The 19230-nt window shown below is 48.5% G+C and overlaps 1 protein-coding gene across 2 annotated transcripts in view; it reads right to left on the bottom strand.

Annotated features, from left to right (window-relative positions):
- LOC138565826 (zinc finger protein ZFP2-like) overlaps nucleotides 1–16679 on the bottom strand; it is a 117369-nt gene extending 100690 nt beyond the window's left edge. For both annotated transcript variants that reach the window (XM_069643010.1, XM_069643012.1), the window contains exons 1-2: nucleotides 16542–16679; nucleotides 13982–14074 (exon numbers count right to left, since the gene is read on the bottom strand). In XM_069643010.1, the coding sequence (XP_069499111.1) occupies nucleotides 13982–14033 (52 nt within the window). In that variant the 5' untranslated portion in view covers nucleotides 14034–14074; nucleotides 16542–16679. The remainder of the gene's footprint in view (nucleotides 1–13981; nucleotides 14075–16541) is intronic.
- Nucleotides 16680–19230: the final 2551 nt, after the last annotated feature.

The following is a 19230-nucleotide window of genomic DNA, read 5'->3' as shown; positions in this document are numbered from 1 at the left end:
AAGTCCAGCGACGAAAGGAAGTCGCCTTCCTCCAGCTGTCCCAGCACGTGCTGGAGGGTGACCATCCGGAACTTCTGGGACTTGATGTACTTGTTTCGACGACGAAGGTCCAGGATGGGTCACCAACCACCAGTCTTCTTCTGGACGAGGAAGTACCGCAGCTTCTTTGAGACGAGCTTGATGGCGCTCTTTCTTAGCATCGCCCGTACCTCCAGCAGCAGTTGAGGGATGTGGTTTTCCTTCCTGGCCACAGGTGGAATACGTGGACACCTTTTTTGGAATTCCAGAGTGTGTCTGCGGGCCAGGGCATCCAGCACCCAACGGTCGGTGGAGATGGACTCCCCCACGCTGACGGAATTTTCCAGCCGGCCTCCCAACAGGTACTCAGGTGGGGTCCCGACGCCACGGCCGGTTCAATCCTGTTTCTTCACGGCCTTGCCGCCTTGGCCTCCTTGGCAACGATGACGGGATCCTCCTGTCTTGCCGCATCCGCTGTAGGCCTCCTGCGACGAGGAGCGGGCCGCTTGGCGATACGACGAGGAACTGCTGCCGAATCCTTTGGAGGCACCTTGCTTGCCTTCGGCGTTGTGAAAGGACGGCCGCCGTTGTTGGAGAACACCCAAGGCCCGAGCCGTCTCGGTGTCCACCTTGATTGGCCTGTAGTGACTCATCCACTGCCTTGCTGAACAGGTTGTTCCCGTCAAAGGCCATGTCCAGAACCCTGGTCTGCATGTCCTGGCGGAAATCGGTGGCCTTGAGCCAACCGCACCGGCGAAGGCAAACGCCGATGCCCATCTGACGAAAGCTGGTGTCGGCGATGTCCGTGGCCACCGTAACGGCGTGGGCCGACGCCACTTCGCCTTCCTGTAAGATTTCTAGGGCCTCAGCCCTCTTGTCGTCCGGGAGGAAGTCCGCAAGGGAGCGATCTTGAACCATAGCTCCCTGTCATAGCGTGCCACGATTGCGAGGGCATTGGCCGTTTTAATCGTCGTCACCGCCGAGATGACTCGTCGTCCCATGGCGTCCAGCTTCTTCCACTTGCCGTCCGGCGGGGATGTTGAAGTCATCGCCCCAGCCTTCTTCTTGGCCGCCTCGAAGACCACTGAATCCGGGGATGGCTGTGCCATAACGCACATAGGGGCGGAGTCCAGGACCCGGTACTACTTCTCCTAGTCTCTGTCTTTCTTAGGAGGAGCCGTGGACGGGTTCTTCCGGAGCGTTAGTCCCTCGCCCCAGATATCATCCAGTAACAGGACTGAGAAGACAGTCTTCCTCCTGGCCTCCCGCTGTTGGTAGAGGAAGCCTTCCTTCTGCTGTTCTTCGGGGCAGAGCTGGAAGAGCTCAGATGCCCTGGTGATCATGGCGTGGAAAGAGCTGATCTCGTTGGGGGGAGGGAGACCCGAGGAGGTGGTAAAGTGAGGTCCATTCCGTCGTCGCCACTGTCGTCGTCCGTCCCCATCGTCGCTGTCTCCGTTCCCGTCTCATCCCTTGGTGGAGGGGAAGGAGGTGAGGGATGAGAAGGCTGGAAGGGAGAAGGGGGATGGACTCGCCTCTGCTTGCTCGGTGTTCTTCCCGACAGTCCAGGATTCGCTGGGTCGTCCGCTGGGGGTATGGGCAACCTTGTCCTTATCTCCTTACACAAGGCCTGAATAGCCATCAAGATCGCTCCTGAGTTGTCTTGTGGTATAGGCACCGGTTGCGACGGGAGTGATGTTTGGGGAGTAGGATCCTCCGTCTCCTCCACGGCCTGCGGCTCCTCGTCGGCACCACCGTCGCTTTCTTCGTCCGCCTCGTCGGGATCCCTCCCATAGGACCGGACCTCCTCGAACTTCTTGTCCAGGATCTTTGCGACGCCAGCCAGCTCATCTTCAGAGGTGGTATCTGTGTCCGTAATGGTTACCGTGCCCCCTCCTTCTCCGCCCGGGGTTTCACGGGGGTCTTATCTATAGGCTGTAAAGAGGATTCCCTCTGTGGTGGCAGGGAAACTCTAGGCCCGGAGGTCGTCTCCACTGGGATAGCCTCCGCAGGCTTCGCCTGGGCTGCCACGACTCCTTCAATCGAGGCTTTAGCCAGGTGAATCAGGGCCTTCACAACCTTGGCCGTGCCCGAGGCCTTCACCTTGGGGGGAGGGTCACTGCCACGCTCGCCCTCGGCTGTCTCCGTCGGGATCGACCGGGGCTTCTCCCGAAGCTTAACTGGGTTCTCCGACTTCCTCTTCACAGGCCCAGAGCGTTGGCTTGTGGTTGATTGCATCAGTGATAATGCGCCCTGCCTGGCAGCCGAGGAGCCTGACCGATCGGCGCTCCCGGTGCCCGCAGACTGGCGGTGCTTTGCCTTTTGTTGGGTCCCCATCGCCAGAGCGCCCTCAAAGGTCTTAGAAGACCGCTCGGACTTCTTCTTCTTATAACCTACTGCTGGGCTCTTCCCCTCCAGCCAGTTGGTGAGTCGAGTATGACGATTCCTCATTGTCCGTTCGGACATATTCTTACAAAATGCACAGTCCTTCTCCACGTGCAATTTATCGTCGTGAAGGCAGTAGAGGCACCGAGAGTGCTCATCTTCCTTGAAGACATTTTGTAATCCGCATCCAGGCCAGCTCCTGTAATGCTTGGATATGGGCGTCGTGTTTCCTTTGTCCTGGGCCATGTCCATATGGGGTAGGCCTCAAAGATCTTCCGGAATCCTCCAAGAAGCGAAACTCGACGAAAACTCACCCTTGAAAATTCCGAAACGGACCCCCGTTGATCGGAAGTAGAATCGGGTGAGCTTGAGGCTCGATTGACTGAACAAATGAGAGTAAACTCTTTGAAAAATCGCAAAAACGCAGCAAATGCTCGAGAGCTATAGCACGAGGACTCCCAACACTTGAACGTGGGGTAAAAATCTGAAGATGGCTGCCAGAGGAGGGGCTTAGGTAGAGGGCAGTCATTGGCTGTGGGCAGTACGACCCAGAGACCATTGATTGGTTATTAGTAGAAAGACAGTTCAGAGACTAAACTGAAACTGATTTTTTTCTTTACCGAGGATTCCCAGCCAGACAACGGGGAATATTCATGAGCATGTGAATCCATGCCAGAGCCCATGCTGGAGAAGTGATTGCACCTCCTACAGCATCCTTACCTGATGTCAGCTTAAAAATGCAAGTGCAAGAAAGAGATCAAGTTAAGCACTTCATGACCTTGGAAGATAAGCAAGAATTAGTATTAGAGAAATTGACTGTAAAGCATAAAGCTGTTTCTGCAAAGAGGTACATCGATAACTCACTAAGATCAATATCGATTGCACCAAGAGGGCTAACAAATGAGCCCCCTCAGAGTGAACATTTAATCTAAGGACAATAATTGCAGATGTTTGCGGGCAATCTTTGGCGAGTGTTTCTTCGATTAAATCATATACCTCGAAGAAAGAACTCACAAGTCGGTTGCCCGACCAGAGTAAAAATGTCAACTCAAACAGCAATAATGCCTTTTTAGTCACTAATGGAGATTCACAAAAATTATACCTAGAAAGGATGCTGTCGACTAGAGATGACCTAAAAATGATTCGAACCAATGTATTAAAACTCCTTCACCATATTCCATCGCTTGGAGCAATCGAGTCCAGCGACATCAGAGCAGTGGAGATCCCAATTCCCACAGAGCATGACTCAGTTTGTCTGCAGTTTGAGTCAAAGCTGATCATAATCTATTACTAAATTCCACTGAAGATTTATGACCCTTAGGTTTTGACATAAGTGCCAAATTATCATTACTTGATAACTCTATCCGTAGGAAAAATAAGCATGAGTATTCCAGCAGATGCAATGAGCTAGCTTTGTTGAAGAACACAGAAAAAACAAATATGTCTGAAGCATCTCCCCTTACACACTCAAACGCCAGCCACTGCAGAGAATTGACATCCGCAATCAAGAGCCCTATACAAATAACAAGCTGCTAATCGAATAATCACTGTGCATAGAAACATCAAAGAACCCGCAATTGCTGACGAAAATTGGGATTGGCTGGCCGGATCAGTAAATGCAAATCAAATATGCTAGAATGTGGAGCCCCTCCAGCTAAAACGATCAATCGCCACATGGAACACGAGGGGATTCAGTCATTTATTCAACGTAAAAGTTGTGTTAAAAGCTTTACATCTTATGCCTCGAAGAGACCTGGCTTTTAACTGCCCCAGTAGCTGAAGATCATGACCTATTGCAGGTCTCCTGACAATGGTCAATAGAAACTTAGAGACAAAAAATGTATTTGAATCCATACATTCAATTAATATCCTTTGAATTGACCTCTGGGCAAACTTTCAAACGGCGGACCACGATAATTGTAAACATATTGGAACCCAATTATCTGGAAAGAAAAATGTTTTACCACTATGGTCATGCTCATTAATCAAAAAGACAAACGTCTATTGAAACACGATGATCCACTGATTATAATTTGAAGTGCATCAAGATGGAAAAAAATCAAACCAAACCAAAAAGAGGGACTGAAAGAATTGTGGGAAAGAAAATCATGAGCAGAAGTATGGCTAAATGAGTTAGCCAAACTTAACTTCTACATGCTAAATGTATGCCCTACAGGAGACATTCCAGCTGCCCCCACCTGGAGTAGAAGTAACCAATCCTCAACTATCGACTACGTCTTCATTACGGTAAACGCTATTCCTCTAGATGAAAAATTAGAGGTAGTCAAAATGTCGAGTAGCGATCACGATCTCGTGAAATTGCCCTTACTCCTAGAAAAATCTAGGTGAAATATCAACACACAGGTAACTCCAGGCAATAATCGATTGCACCTTAAATGAGCAGAAGTGTCCATACTATGTGACCGATACTCCACGCCATCACACATCACTGCCATAGGATGCAACTATGTGCCTCTCCTGAGAGACTTTTGTAAAAATCTAAACAGATTAAATGCAAATAAATAAAAAAAAAGAAACTGGGAGAGGTGCAAATCATCCACATTTTAGAGACAAACATGTCTTTGACGAAGATATACAAATAAAGAAAAAAGAGGTAAGACATGATATTGCATCATTATATCGACAGGGGAAACCTAATACAAATTAGCCATAAGAAAGAGAAAGCAAAAATATAAAAACTGGGTAAAATCACACAAAGTGGTAATGGCTCAAAATGATGCAGAACAAATCTCAGGGGCTCTAACAAATAAGGATGCTTGACATTTATGGGCCTTAATAAATGAGACAAGTAGCCAACAAAAAGCAACCACCATAAATTCAGTCAGAGAAGATACATGGATTGACTTTTTTGGATCCTTTTATGGTGGAAATTTGAATCAGGACGACCCAGCTGATCCGCCATATCCAAGAACATCTTGGGATATAGATTTCACGTGAACCGAGATCTTGGACTTGATCATGAAAGTAATTCGAGAGCCCCTGGACCTGATGGTCTCCCGAATTGTATGCTCAAACAGGCCCCCGAAGAATAGGGAATATTTTGTTTCAAACTCTAACACAATTGGAACCCTTGGAAGAATCCCAGATTCATTGAAAGATTGATTATAATAGCCATCTTCAAGAAGGGCTCTCGAACGGATCCTAAAAATTATCGCCCGATTGCTCTTCTTGATGTGTTAGGCATGAATTATGTATGCTTACGCCTGTCGCAACTGAAAAAGTGGGCATCTAGCATAGGGCAATTCAACACCAGACAAGCTGGTTTTGTTAAAGGGGTTGGCAGTGGTTTGAATTTATTTCTTTTGAACATTCTCAAAGCAAGGGCTCTCATTTTCTCATTAAGAACAAGAAAATTACATTGCCTTAGTCGATTTCGTGCAAGCTTTCTACAGCGTAGATCGCACCTTATTATGGGCAAAGCTGGCCCAATAGAAATGTCCTTCAGATATAGTGACTCTCATCAAGGCGCTCTACAGCGATACGTCTATTCAAATCAAACTGACCTCAGAAGGCTTATTATCGAGACAAATAAAGACCATGAAAGGCCTAAAACAGGCTTCCCTTTGGCATCAGTACTCTTAAATTTGTTTGTTTCCGATATGAAAGATGTTGTGAATGATCGAACTTCCTATCCTCCCAACATAAATTGTGAACCACTGGGGCGCATGCTATATGCCGACGGTTTGCTCTTGTTAGATCAAACCAAAATTGGCCTGCAATGTAAATTAAACTTGCTGGACATATACGTCCAATCCAATGGCCTCAGAATCAATACATTTAAATCGGACATCATGATCTTTGAGAAAACAAGAGGAATTGTACGCAAGACCAAATTCAAATGGTACTTGGTCAAAGATCAGATTCACCAGATATGAAATGTAAGATATCTGGGCATTGACATAAATTCAAGCCTCGCAGATGCCCTAAGAATAGCCGACTTAAAATCCAAAGCGAAGACCTTGACAACACAGGGCAAAATTATCCATCGCAAATTTGGCAAATTAGCTCTAATTCCTATACCCAATTTCTACAAACAGAAAGTTTGTCCAATTCTAACCTATGGTGCAGCGACCTCGTTATGCATGTCATGGAAAATCTGGTCACCCTAGAGGGCACTTTTGGGAAATAAATCTTACATTTTCCTCAATGTGTCCCAGTGTAATAAGACATGAGTTGGGCCTACTGTCCTTGTATGTGACAGTAGTATGGAACTCATTTGCATTGTACCGGAAACTTTTGATAGAAGTTTCACTGAGCCAATTTGACATCTTAAAAGACAAAAGGCGGCATGAACACAGATTGGCCCTTGAAGCTATGGCTCAAACGATGCTCTGATCTTCTTTCAAATGCAGGAATATCAAGCGATACGCTAAAAACCAACCAAGAGGCAGCAATGACAACAATCTGGCTAAGAGACTGGATTACAACGGAGTAAAGAGAAATCAAATTCAGCGTTCACTCTTGTATAGCGCTTGAAATTGAAGCTTTGAATAACATTACAAAGCACCTGATCAAATTCCCCTGTTCTCTAAATCAAACCATATTTCTGAGATTCATATTTAACACATTCCATAACAAAGAAGTTCTCAAAGCCTGTAAACAACTGGGAAGAGATAATGATGCATGTCGTTTCTGCAGTGAACCGAGGGACACATTAAAACATCTGATTCTCCTCTGTTCTCATTTCAAACCGTTAAGAACAGTCTATTTGGGTTCGTTCGTGAGCAACTTTCGATCCCAGAACGCTGAGGACAGGTAGCTAGAACTCTGTGCAGGAGTCGGTGGAGGACAAAAACCTTAAGGTAGCGGTACAGCAAGCCTTCAAAGACATTCTCGACATGGAAGAAGAAACAGAAATACCCACAGAAAGGATATATGGGGTGAGCCCGCTGAGAATAGGAGAACCCGCCCTCGCGACGGGCTGGTAGCTCTCACCTCATACTCCCAAAAGGAGCAGATCCTATGCAAAACAAGGTCAATGGACTACATCCTGATGAATGGGGAAGACATTTATCTTTACCAAGACCTGGCGCAGTCAACGCTACAGAAACGGCGAGAGATAGAGCCTATTACACGGGAGCTAATGGCCAAACAAATTAGATATAAGTGGACCTTCCCCTTTGGCCTACTCTTCAAGTGTGAGGGAAAACAACAAAGGATAACAACCCACGAGGAGGGAATACAACTACTGAACCTACAGGAACACGAGGGAGACACACAGGGACACGGCAGAGAGGGGTCAGGTACGCGAAAGACACCATGGGAATGGAAAAGATAAACAGGAGAACAAGACACCCAAGGAGAAAAAAGTAGAAGGAAACACCCGTCATCCAATCCAAGACGGAGCCAACCACCCCAAATACATCAGATCAAAGGAGGAGCAAGTGACTGGACAACAGGTGATGGGAAGGGGGGCCCACGTCTGGTGCCATCAGAGGAATCCATATGGGATTTAGGACTTCCCACCAAGTTATTCCTGAGTGTGTGAAGGGCATGGCGCGGAAGGCTCTACGCCAGAGCGATCATAGGCCTCATTGTCTACACTAATGGGACCGTCTTGGTCCAAGGCCCTCAGGCCAACCTTCACCTTTTTGATAGACGCTTCCCACGACTCATCAACTTCCTTTCCTCTCCTGCTGTCCCCCCTCCTCTGTCCTCGGCTACCTTGCCTCTACCCTCCCTCCATGCCCCCTTTCGTGTTCCTTCGTCACCTCCTTCTTCTTCACCTCCGCAGGGCGTACCTCTGATCTGTACCCCTCCCCGGAAGTCCTTCAAGGATGGCAACCTTCTCCACATTGCCACTCTTAACTCTCGCTCTGCCATCAAACATTCCTCTGATATCTGTCACCTTCTTGATGAACTGGATCTTGATGTCCTCGGTCTCACTGAGACATGGTTCACGGCCAGCTCTGTCACCAGCTTTGACACACTCCTACCTGATTACAAGATCCTCTCTGTGCCCAGGCCCAACCGTGCGGGGGGGTGTGGCCCTTATCTTCCCTGAGTAGATTCCTGCCACTGTCACTCCTACGCAGACCTACTCCTCTTTTGAATGTATTGTCTGCCGACACTCTCTCTCTCTCCTAGCCATTCCCTTACTGTGGCTACTATCTATCGGCCACCTGGTCAGATTTCCTCCTTCCTCTCTGAGTGGGCTGACCTCTCCTCCTCACTCCTGTCCTCAACCACTCAACTCCTCTTGGTGACTTCAACATCCACCTGATGCCTCCTGTCCCCCCTCTGGACTTTTTTGTGACCTCTGCGACTCTCTCTCACTCTCTATTCTCCCGTCTGAGCCTACTCCTTCTGCAGGGCACACTCTTGATGCTCTGATCTCTTCCGACCTTCCCCTCTCCGTCCCCCTCTCCACTACTCTCTCCTGGAGTGATCACTTTCTCCTGTCCTCCCACCTCACCCTCCCCACCCTACAGGCAAAGCCACCCTCATCACTGCCACACACCTTCTCGGTCATCCGACCCATGAAGCGCGTGTCAGTTGAGGCTTTCGCTGCCACCTTCTCGCCCCCCCCCCCTTCGGCTGACTCCCACCCTGACACAGCCCTCTCCACGCTCCACTCTGCTATATCTGATACTCTTGATATCCTTGCCCCTGTCATAAGAATCCGCCTGAAGCCCAATGTAACTCCTGGTATGACTCGGATCTTGTCACCCTAAAATGCAAGTGCAGCGTGGCAGAGAGGAAATGGCGTGCTTCATGTGTATCCTCTGACAAACTGGCCAGCCGCCTGCTCCAAAGGCAATACCGTCTCTCCGTTCTCACCAAGAAGAGAGCCCTTATCCAAGCCCGCATCTCTGCTGCATCTAACAACTCGGCCGAACTCTTTAAAATCTGCAAGGAGCTTGCCAACCCTGCTGCAGTCTCTACCTCTCCTGTCCCCTCCCAGGCCCTCTGCACTGCACTGGCCTCTCACTTCATCTCTAAAACTCAGGACATCCTGTCCTCACTCTCCTCCTATCACCTCCATCCCCCTCTTCCCGGCTCTCCCTCTGGCCCTTCTGCAGCCCCCCCTCCTCCCTCCTTCTCTGCCTTTCCCCTTTTCTCTGCTGATGAGGTTTCCAGACAAGTCCGATCTATGAAAGTCTTGTCTAAACAGGTTCACCCCTGTTCCTCCAAAACTATCAAGGACCACATCGACTCCCTAGCTCCTGCCCTGGCAGACTTTTGCAACCACTCCTTCGCCTCTGGAGTCTTCCCATCCCCCCTTAAGCACTCCCTTGTGCACCCTCTTCTTAAGAAACCCTCTTCCGACCCCTCCTGCCCGACTAACTATCGCCCAATCTCCATCACTCACTTCCTGGGCAAGCTCCTGGAGAAACTGGTCATCTCCCAGCTTAACCTCCATGCTGTATCTGTTGGTAGTCTTCATGACCATCAATCTGGCTTCAGAGCTGCCAGAAGCACGGAAACTGCTCTCCTGAACATCCGTGAAGACCTGCTCTCGAACCTTGACTCCAACACTCTGTGTGTTCTCATTCTGCTCGATCTCTCTTCTGCCTTTGAGACTGTCAACCATGCCATCCTGCTCAACCGTCTCCGTGATAACCTGGGTATCACTGGTCAGGCTCTGGCGTGGCTGACCTCTTTCCTTTCCAATCAACCCTCCCAGGTCCAACTGGGGTCCTTCCTCTCTGACATCTTTTTCTCTACCTGTGGTGTCCCCCGGGGATCTAATCTCTCTCCCTGGCTGTTCAACCAGTATCTGGCACTCCTTGCCCACCGCATCGCCGCTCTCTGCCCTAACTTTCAGTGCTATGCGGACGATACCCAGCTCATTTTCAAGCTACCCTTGGCCTCCTCTCCTTCCCTCATCTCTGACTGCCTATCTGCTATCCAGGAATGGTGTGCCGCCAATGACCTCTGTCTTAATGCCAGTAAGACTGAGATTCTACTCATCGGCACACCCACTCCCTCCTTCCCTGCAGCTCTCTGGCCAGCCTCTCTTGGCCCTCTTCCTGCTCCTACCTGCAAGGCAAAAAACCTCTGGGGTCATCTTCGACTCCAGACCTTTCCTTCTCTCCTCATATATCGGACGTCTCTAAGAAGTCACACTACCAGCTGCACCTCCTCAGAGGTATTCTTCCCTTCCTCTCCTTCCCCCAGAAGCTCACCGTCTCCTGAGCCCTGGTTCTCTCGAAGCTTGACTACTGTAACAGCCTCTATCTTAATCTGCCTGCCTCCACTCTCTGCCCTCTGCAACTCATCCAGAACAGGACTGCGAGACTTGTCCTTGGCCTCAAGCCCAGGGACCGTATCTCTCCAGGACTGAAATCTCTACACTGGCTCCCAGTGGCTGCGAGGATTAAGTTCAAAACCATCTGCATTGTCCACAAGGCCTTCTGGGGCTTGGGGCCTAAATACCTTCAACTCTCTCTTCCTAAATATCTTCCTTCCCGAGCCCTTCGCTCATCCGTCTCCAACTCCCTCAGGGTCAGCCGCTTCTCGAAGCAACGAGCTGGGGGTAGATCTCTCTCCGCGGCAGGGGCCTCCCTCTGGAACAGCCTTCCTGCCTCCCTGAAACTTGAGGAGAACCATCTCTGGTTCCGGAGGCACCTCAAAACCTTCCTCTTTGCTTCTCCTTTCTCTCTCCCTCTCCCCTGCTAAATCCTTCACTGAAACTGCACTGAATCTGCAACTGGGCCACTCTCACCGACCTCAGTCCCTGGCCCAGCCACTCTCCACTTGCACTGCCTCCCTGGCAACCCCTGCACTGCGGGACTGTCTCTGTATCCCTATAGCCCCCCCTTCCCAGCACTTGTCGGCACTTACCTTGCACTTGCCACCAGCTGGCCCTATTTATTTATTTCCCTTCCCCCTACCCCTGCACTTGCGCGATCTTAATGACACCTGGCCTAGTAGGATCGTTGTCTGTCTTCCACTTGTTCCCCCCCTCCCTGCCTCGTCGCGCCTTGAAACACTTGTGTATAGGCGCGTTACAAATGCCATATCATATCAGAGCCCTCCTCAGGGTATTTACCGGAGGGGGGGTATGCAAGTTGGGGGTTGTGTAGTTCCAGTTGGGGGGGGGCGGAACTGGGGCAGGGGAGGGAATCCGGAAGGCAACAAACACCAGAAAAGGTAAACAGAGGCGCAATAGATGAAGCTACACACCAAACTAAAGAATGGGGTTGAAGGTCTTAACATATAATGTCCGAGGCTTGAACTCCCCAGTAAAGAGGAAGAAGGTGGAGCACTTCCTCCAAATAGAGAAATATGAAGTCATAATGCTCCAGGAAACACACAACAAAGCCACGGACAGGGGGAAGGTACGATTGAAAGGGTATAACCAAATCATACAAGCAAATTTACAAGAGAAGATGGCAGGGGTCCTTATAGCATTCCATAACTCACTGAACATCCAAATACATAACACATATGCAGACAAGCAAGGTAGATAACTCTTTGTGAACTCACAGATAGAGGGGTGCCGCTTAACACTGGCATTAATATACGCCCAAACACGGGACAGGACTGATCTATCAGGGAAGCCCTAGAAAAACTTGAAGGATTTGCTACGGGGGAGGTGGTCCTAGTGGGGGACTTTAACATAGCATGGAATCCCAAGCTAGATAGATCAGGCGCTAGACCACAAGGACAGGGTACACCCTCAAAAGCCCTGCAAGAAAAAATGGGCATCAAGCACCAGTTGACGTATGGTGGTGCCTTAGAGGTGCGCAGCCGGGCTACACGCACTTTTCACACGTCCACAATACAATGTCCAGAATAGACTATGTCTCGGTCTCACCAGGGCTCATAGAGAAGGTCTGACCACGCCCCATTGTGGGTAGAATTCTCGTTATCACACCGCAGCTCACGACTCTGGAAATGGAGACTCCCAGTGGAAATAATCATGGACCCGATCATGGGAGAGTCAATCAGGGGAAACATAATAGAATACTTGGCCGATGTTATTGGAGGCTTGTAAAGTGGTGACCAGGAGACACATCGTTGCACTCAAAGCCAAGAGGGACAAACAAAATCGCCAATGGGAAAAGGAACTAGAGGGGAAACTGATAAGAGATACAGCAAGAGATGACCCAGAAACACTTGATTAAATTAAAGAAAGCCCTGAGACATGTCCAAGGACAGCTCGATGCAATTCGCACTAAAAGTGTGGTGAGGAACCTGCTATACATGAGCCACTGGTACTATGTTAGGGCAAACAAAGCAGATAAACTCCTAGCTAGGCAACTCAAAGGGAAACTAGCAAAGCAAACAGTGAAAAGTCTCAGATGAGAATGACCATGTAAAAACCCAAACGACAGACATAGGAAATATCTTTAGAAACTTTTATCAGAACCTTTATACCTGGGACTGCCCCAATAGAGAAGCACAGAAAGCGTATCTGGAACGGGTCTCCCTCCCAGTGACGTTGGAGGAAGAAAAAGAATACTTAGATGGAGCAATACCGGAGGAGGAAGTAAAGGGAGAAAATCTGGGATCTCCCCGGGAACAAGGCCCCGGTTCCTGACGGTTACACCACAACATTCTATAAACCGTATATAGACATTGGCCCTCATTCCGAGGTTGGTGCTAGTCATGGTGCTATTAGCGCCATGACTAGCACCAATACCGGTACCGCCACCGACGTGGTGGTATGGGGACTTACCGGTCCATTCCGCCCTTTGCGGGACCGGTAAGTCCACATTTGAAATGCCATTCCCCATTCCCATTCGAGCCCCCATTGGGCTCAAGGGGAAGGGGGAAGGCAGCAATAACGGTACCGTAAATAAAGTTACCGTTATTGACTCCGATATCCCTTTGCGGGTCCCGTTCTTAACGCCTGCTAAAACCAGGCGTTAAGGAAGGACCTGCAAAGGGACCTCGGAATAGGGCGCCAAGGGACTACCGGCACCGGTGTCATTAACGGTGCCCGGTATCCCTTTGCGCCCGGGTCATAATGACCCCCATTATGTCCCCACCCCTTACAGAGATATTCAACTCCTTCAAAGAAAAAGGTAATATAACCCAGTCAATGAACGAGGAAAAATTTATAATCTTCCAAAAACAAGGGAACAACCCAGGTCTTCCAAGCTCATAATGCCCGATCGCTCTAATCAATTTAGACGCTAAATGATAAAATGATATACGAAAATTCTAGCAAATAGACTATCAGAAGTACTTCCGAAGCTTATCCACCAGGACCAGACGGGATTTGTCCCAAACAGACTGGTTATGTGTGCGTTACTAAAGGGTTACCGCTGGCGGCAATACCTCCAACAACCCAAGAAGGCTTATCCGAATTTGGAATAAGGAGTACAAAAACCTTAGTAGAGAATCAACAGTTGTAACAGAAAATCAAGATTGGCTGCATTAGCACACCTGACCCCCCTACACTCATACTGAGGCTGCTTGATTATTTGGCGTTTTTGTATCTGAGGTCAGAAACGTTGTTGGTTTTTCTTTGTTCAAGCACAATCAGCTGTAACTCAATATGTGGTATTTTGTTTTTCCCCATCTCTGGATCAACTGAGCAGAGTTTCTCCTTTCAACTGCAGTAACTAGACGTGTATACAGTAATGAATGAGTAATGCCATCTTACCCGAGCCAACACCCCTGCTCCTCTCCACACCTTCTTCACCAAGGTTATCCATCGAATAAGCCGTGGTGACCTGCTGACGTCTCAAAGCAATGCCTGAAACAAGAAATGGACAACCTATTCATGCAGGCGCAAAATGCTTTGTAGAGCTTTTTTTTCCCCTTGCTGAATTACTCTTCACAATTCTCTGTAATCAGATCGTCACATGCAGATTTGTGTTAACAAACCTCAATTGAGATGTTATACATTTCAAATAATTGCCTCAGTGCACACTAACAAGTCTGTTACAAGGGTACATCATACGTCTAGGAATCCTCTTGAAGCCCAATGCTGATTCCTACATTCTGCAGCAGACATGTGCTCTATGAAGGAGTTAGTGAATGTGCTGAGCTCTAATCCTGACCAGCTTGGCCCATTCAGCAATCCAGGAACTGTGTACGGTGTCAGATACCATGGGCAACCTGAAAGCAGGCAGATTTACAGCACTCGAGTCCATGTTCAAAGTGAAGCTACTTATCTTCACTTTCTGATGTTTTCATGTGCTGCCTGCCATTATCATAGTGCTCAACCTTGCAAAGCTGCTTAGCGGGTGAGTGCTGGGCCTGGCTCTGGCTGGTGGTGGCAATTGCATGTGATCTTTGACCTGTAGTGGCATTCCAAGATGGGCCATACTGTGACCTTTGACGCCAGTGTGATCACGTGATAATCCTATCATACATGGATGATCTGACCCAAGCTGATACATATCCAGGTTTAGCTCAATGGCATATATAAGGGCCGTGCTGTGATGCGCCCTGGTGAAGCAATCACACCAAACACTGTCATTATGTTTCCAAACCTGGCTGACTATATCTCTGTCTAGTCACCATTTCCTTCTCTCTGCTCTTCCTCTAGACTCCATCTCACTGTCCCTTGCCCCGCTCTGTTGGTGTACTAACCAGATGCATGGAAATGTTGCATATCCGGGTTTGGTTTAGTAAACGTGCTGAGATGCCGCTGCATTCCAGTCTTATCTGCAATCATTAAAGGGCAACCGACCCAAGGACTTGGAACAAGGATGCAAAGCATTTTATGGATGGGACAAACATGCATTACCAGGAACCATTGCTGGAAACAGGTTTACTGCACTGGGAGTGCCAAGAGGCAGGTACGGTTATGGTTTAGCAACAACACATAGCATTGTCTCGTAGTCTGGTTACTATGAAAACAGCAGAGCAGTCCATGAAGTTCTCCAGACAACATGTGTGCTTATTTAGCAAAAAGTGCTTGCTTTACATAGCTTTCTCTGGCTAGTGTCTTCGTAGTGGGAGACATTATAGGGTGCCTTGGCCTCCTCTAAAGAGCCGCTTAGCCAAGCAGAAAAGGATGCTGGTTGGAGGATCAGGGATCTCAGGATAGTTTGGAAATCCTTGGATCACTATGAATAACACACCTACTCGCCCTACTCCATTAAAGCTTGCTGTCGCTACAATCAAACCATCCCAACTGTACATATCTTCAAACCTCAACTTAAACAACAGTTGTGTGGCAAATATGGAGCACACCACACGCCGCCCCATCCTCCCTGCAGTGACGTGTAGTTGCGTCATGTTCTGTATTGTACAGTACACCTCCTGTTTCTTATATTTGTTTTTGTTGTATCCCTTGTTCACACTAGTGGTGCAACAGCATTGAGCTGACCGGCTTCAGCCCCTACTCCTCCCACCTGACGCGCTCTGGCAGAACTAGAGAGCAGCGACAAGACCGAAAGGGACAGAGGTTAAACGGTGCCTGGGCTTCACTGTTAACAAGGGTCCTACACTATTTAACATAAAGCATTTTACTGTTAACACCTGCACTCACATACATATATTTGTAGGCAACTGAAGTCGTGTGATGTTGGGTTAGTACTTTCCTGCCATGGCAGTGACTGGACAAGTAGAGAGGGGGCAGGATACCGCTCCTTCTCACAGCAGTCCTTGAGTGGGTGCCTTCAGACATAAAGGAGAGAGTTAACTGCTTGTGACATTGAAGCTGCACTAGAATAGTCTCATTAGAATGCGTAAAGAAGTTAGGTGCCCCACCCACAAATACCTTTGCCCCTCCCCCACCGCCTCTGAAGTTAGTGCCTCTCACAACATTTGAAGGGTTAGCCCCCTCCACTGCCACATCCAGAAATGTAGGTTTTATTGACCCCAAGTTCACACCCTCATAAACCTTCTCATAGCTCCTCTCATCTTGTGTGCCATTGCAGAGGCGCCCTTGTGCATGAAGGCGCTGCTGTCAGTCATTTCTGATTGAAATTGACATCCCTGCTCGTTCCTGAATAAAGGCACGATTGCATGCAGGGCAGGGAGCTGGCAGTGCCCCCCTGGGGGTGCAAGGGAAGGCTTGTGAAAGCATTGCTCTGCTGGGTGAGACTGGGGGGGGGGGTGGGTAACTCATACTCAGGCGGAGTCTAGAGGTGACTGCAGGTCCATGAGAGCGCATAGGTGCAGGCATGCGGCGGCCCTGCTCCTGTGAAGCCGCCAATCCGAGGGAAGGAACCCCAGGAATTCTCTCTCCTGCAGGGGGCAGCACCCACCTTCTCTGGCGGCCGCTGGGGGGGTCTAGCAGCGCCGCAGAGGGCACAGGGGGGCAAGGCCGCGGCCCTGACCCGGACCATGAGCCGCAAGTGCACGACAGGAGCCCTGGCTGCGAGACACTAGCTAGCATCGGGCAGCCAGGGCGAGTCGGCGAGTGCGCATGCGCGGGCCGCGCGTCACTATCCCGCGACGCATGCGCCGCCGAGCTGCCGCGTGCCAGCAGCACGTGCCCGGAGCCACTTCCTGGCGCCGCTACCCGGGTCCGGCCGCAGAGCGTACGTGCGTGCGTGCGTGCCTGCGTCACGTGTGGCGCACAGACTGGCCAGTGATAAGAAGAGACCCTCTCACCCCCTTGTTTTGCCTTCTTGATTTCTTGCCCTGGTGATGAGGGTGTATCTTTGAGTATACCTACCGTGTTGGTTTTAGTTGTGTACTCTTAAATTCATCTTCATTAAACAGTACTGTACAAAGCCAAAAATGGAGTTGAGGGGAAATGATTAGAATGCCCCTGGGTTGCTTGCGCGCTATACAAATTTAAATAAATAAATAAGGCAAGATAGTAATTTTCATTTGCTCTGGAGTGGTAAAAGAGGTTGCAAACTCAGAGAGGTATTTCCCCTCGTTGTGGCCGTGTGTTGCTTTTCAGAGCACAAGTAGAGGACACATGTTGGTGGGCACACTTTTTGTCTTTAAGTCTTGAAATTACAGTTGAAGAACACAGAGGAGATTTGTTTTGCATTGCTTTCCAGAGATTGAAATATAGATTGTAGGTGAAGGACAGGAAAGTCACTCTCTGGAGTCAGGCATATGCTAGTAAGGCGTTCCTACAGCTTGGTAATAAGGAGCTAGTGACTATCATGCTGCAAACCTAACTTTCAAATGCAATTAATACTACAGAATTCTTTTCATTATACATGATGCATTATGATTTCAATGTCTAGTAGATGTGTACTAATGCTCCTTTTATATATACTCCCATGTGCAATATGCACCCGTTTGGGGATTCAAAAGTGGCTCTGCGTGGCTTTTTGGTATCAAGCTAACCCGGATTTGTCTAGCCTACCGGCAACAGCTAAATAGCACCCATCCATTTCTATCCTTGTTTTGCACTCTGTCAGGTTACATCTTGAAGGACAGGGACACTTACTGTGTTTCTGAGATTTAAATACTTGTCAGGTTGCTTTATCTTGTGAAATACTGGGTACTTTTCAACTCTCAAACATTATAGTCCATGCGTGTGCCAAAATTGCCATGTGTGTGCTGCAACCCACAGTCTTCATCTCACCTTTTCACGGACACAGATACTTCAAGTGACACGTCATGATGCTGATACATACCAGTGTGTTATGTGATGGGAAGCTTACAGTTCTAGAAGTTAAGTACAGAACTTTGGGGCTGTTGTCTTCCTTAATGTTAATGTTTTTTATACTGCGCACTGTTGCCAACCGCGTGGCCTCGGGTGCTCAGGCTGTTCCATAAAGCACCTACTCCTATGCCCCTATTGGCCCTCTCTGGGTGGGTGCACGTTAGCTAAGGGCTGATTTTCCTGCCCAGGGTTTCCCTTTGGTCTCTTTTTATGGTACGATCACGTCCGTGTCCCGCACTTTATCTTGTTCCTCAGGTGGCTTTCTCTAAACAGGGATGTGGGGGTCTCCACTAAGAGCTTTTCATCCCAGTCCTCTTCTTCATTCCTGCATTGCTTTTTGGCTACTTCATCCTTTATCCTGTATTCAGTGGCTTACGAGGTGTGCAGGTACTGTTCAGTCGGTTTCATTGTGTTCAGAGCTAAAGAGCCTGGTTTTAAAACGTTTCCGGAATTTTGAATGGTCTTCCATAGTTCGTATTTCTCTGGAAAGGGAGTTCCATAGTTTCACAGCTAAGCAGTAGAATGGTGATCCACACAGTTTTTTCTTTGTGTATGGTTTTGGTTCTAGGTGGATGGCATTGCAGGATCTGAGTGTTCTAGTTGGTTTGTAGATGGAGAGTTTCTTTTTAATTAATTCTGCTCCCTGGCCGTGGATTGCTCTGGGCGTTATGCACATTGTTTTGAAAGTGATTCTTTTCTTGATCGGGATCCAATGTAGCATCCTCAGAGCTGGTATGATCTGATCTCTTCTGTTGAGTTTGAGGAGAAGTCTGGCTGCCGAGTTTTTTTTATCCATTGCAGTTTCCTCAGTAGTTAGTCTGGCATTCCAAGATACATGCTGTTTTCATAGTCTATCAAGGACAAGAGGAGAGGTATAATGGCCAGTATTTTGTGTGTGAAGGAGAAGAATGCTAGAATCCTTTTCATTGTGTGCATGTGAAAGAAGCATTTTTGGATTAGCGCATTTATTTGGGGTTCAAGTGTTAACTCGTCGATGAGGATTCCAAATTTTCTGACAGCTTTGGATGGTGTTGGTGGCTTTCCCAGTTCTGTGGGCCATGTGACGTACTGGTTGTTTCCTTGTTCGTCAGATGTAATCATGATTCACATTTTGTCTAGATTGATTTTGAGGTCGTTGGCATTCATCTATTGGTAGATTTCCTTGAGACACTCTATTAGGGTAGTGTTCTCCTCTTGTGTGTCGCTGTATTGGAAGATGATTTGTGTATCATCTGTGTAGTCATAGCATGTTAGTCTGTGTCTTTTGATGAGGTTTATTAGTGGTGTCATGTAAATGGTGAAGAGTAGCGGGGTTAGCAAGG

The sequence above is a fragment of the Ambystoma mexicanum genome, chromosome 1p (assembly GCF_040938575.1).
Source record: "Ambystoma mexicanum isolate Mex_15411 chromosome 1p, UKY_AmexF1_1, whole genome shotgun sequence".
Lineage (NCBI taxonomy): Eukaryota > Metazoa > Chordata > Amphibia > Caudata > Ambystomatidae > Ambystoma > Ambystoma mexicanum.
The sequence above is the reverse complement of the archived record's forward strand: the minus strand, read 5'-3'. Positions and strand labels throughout refer to the sequence as shown.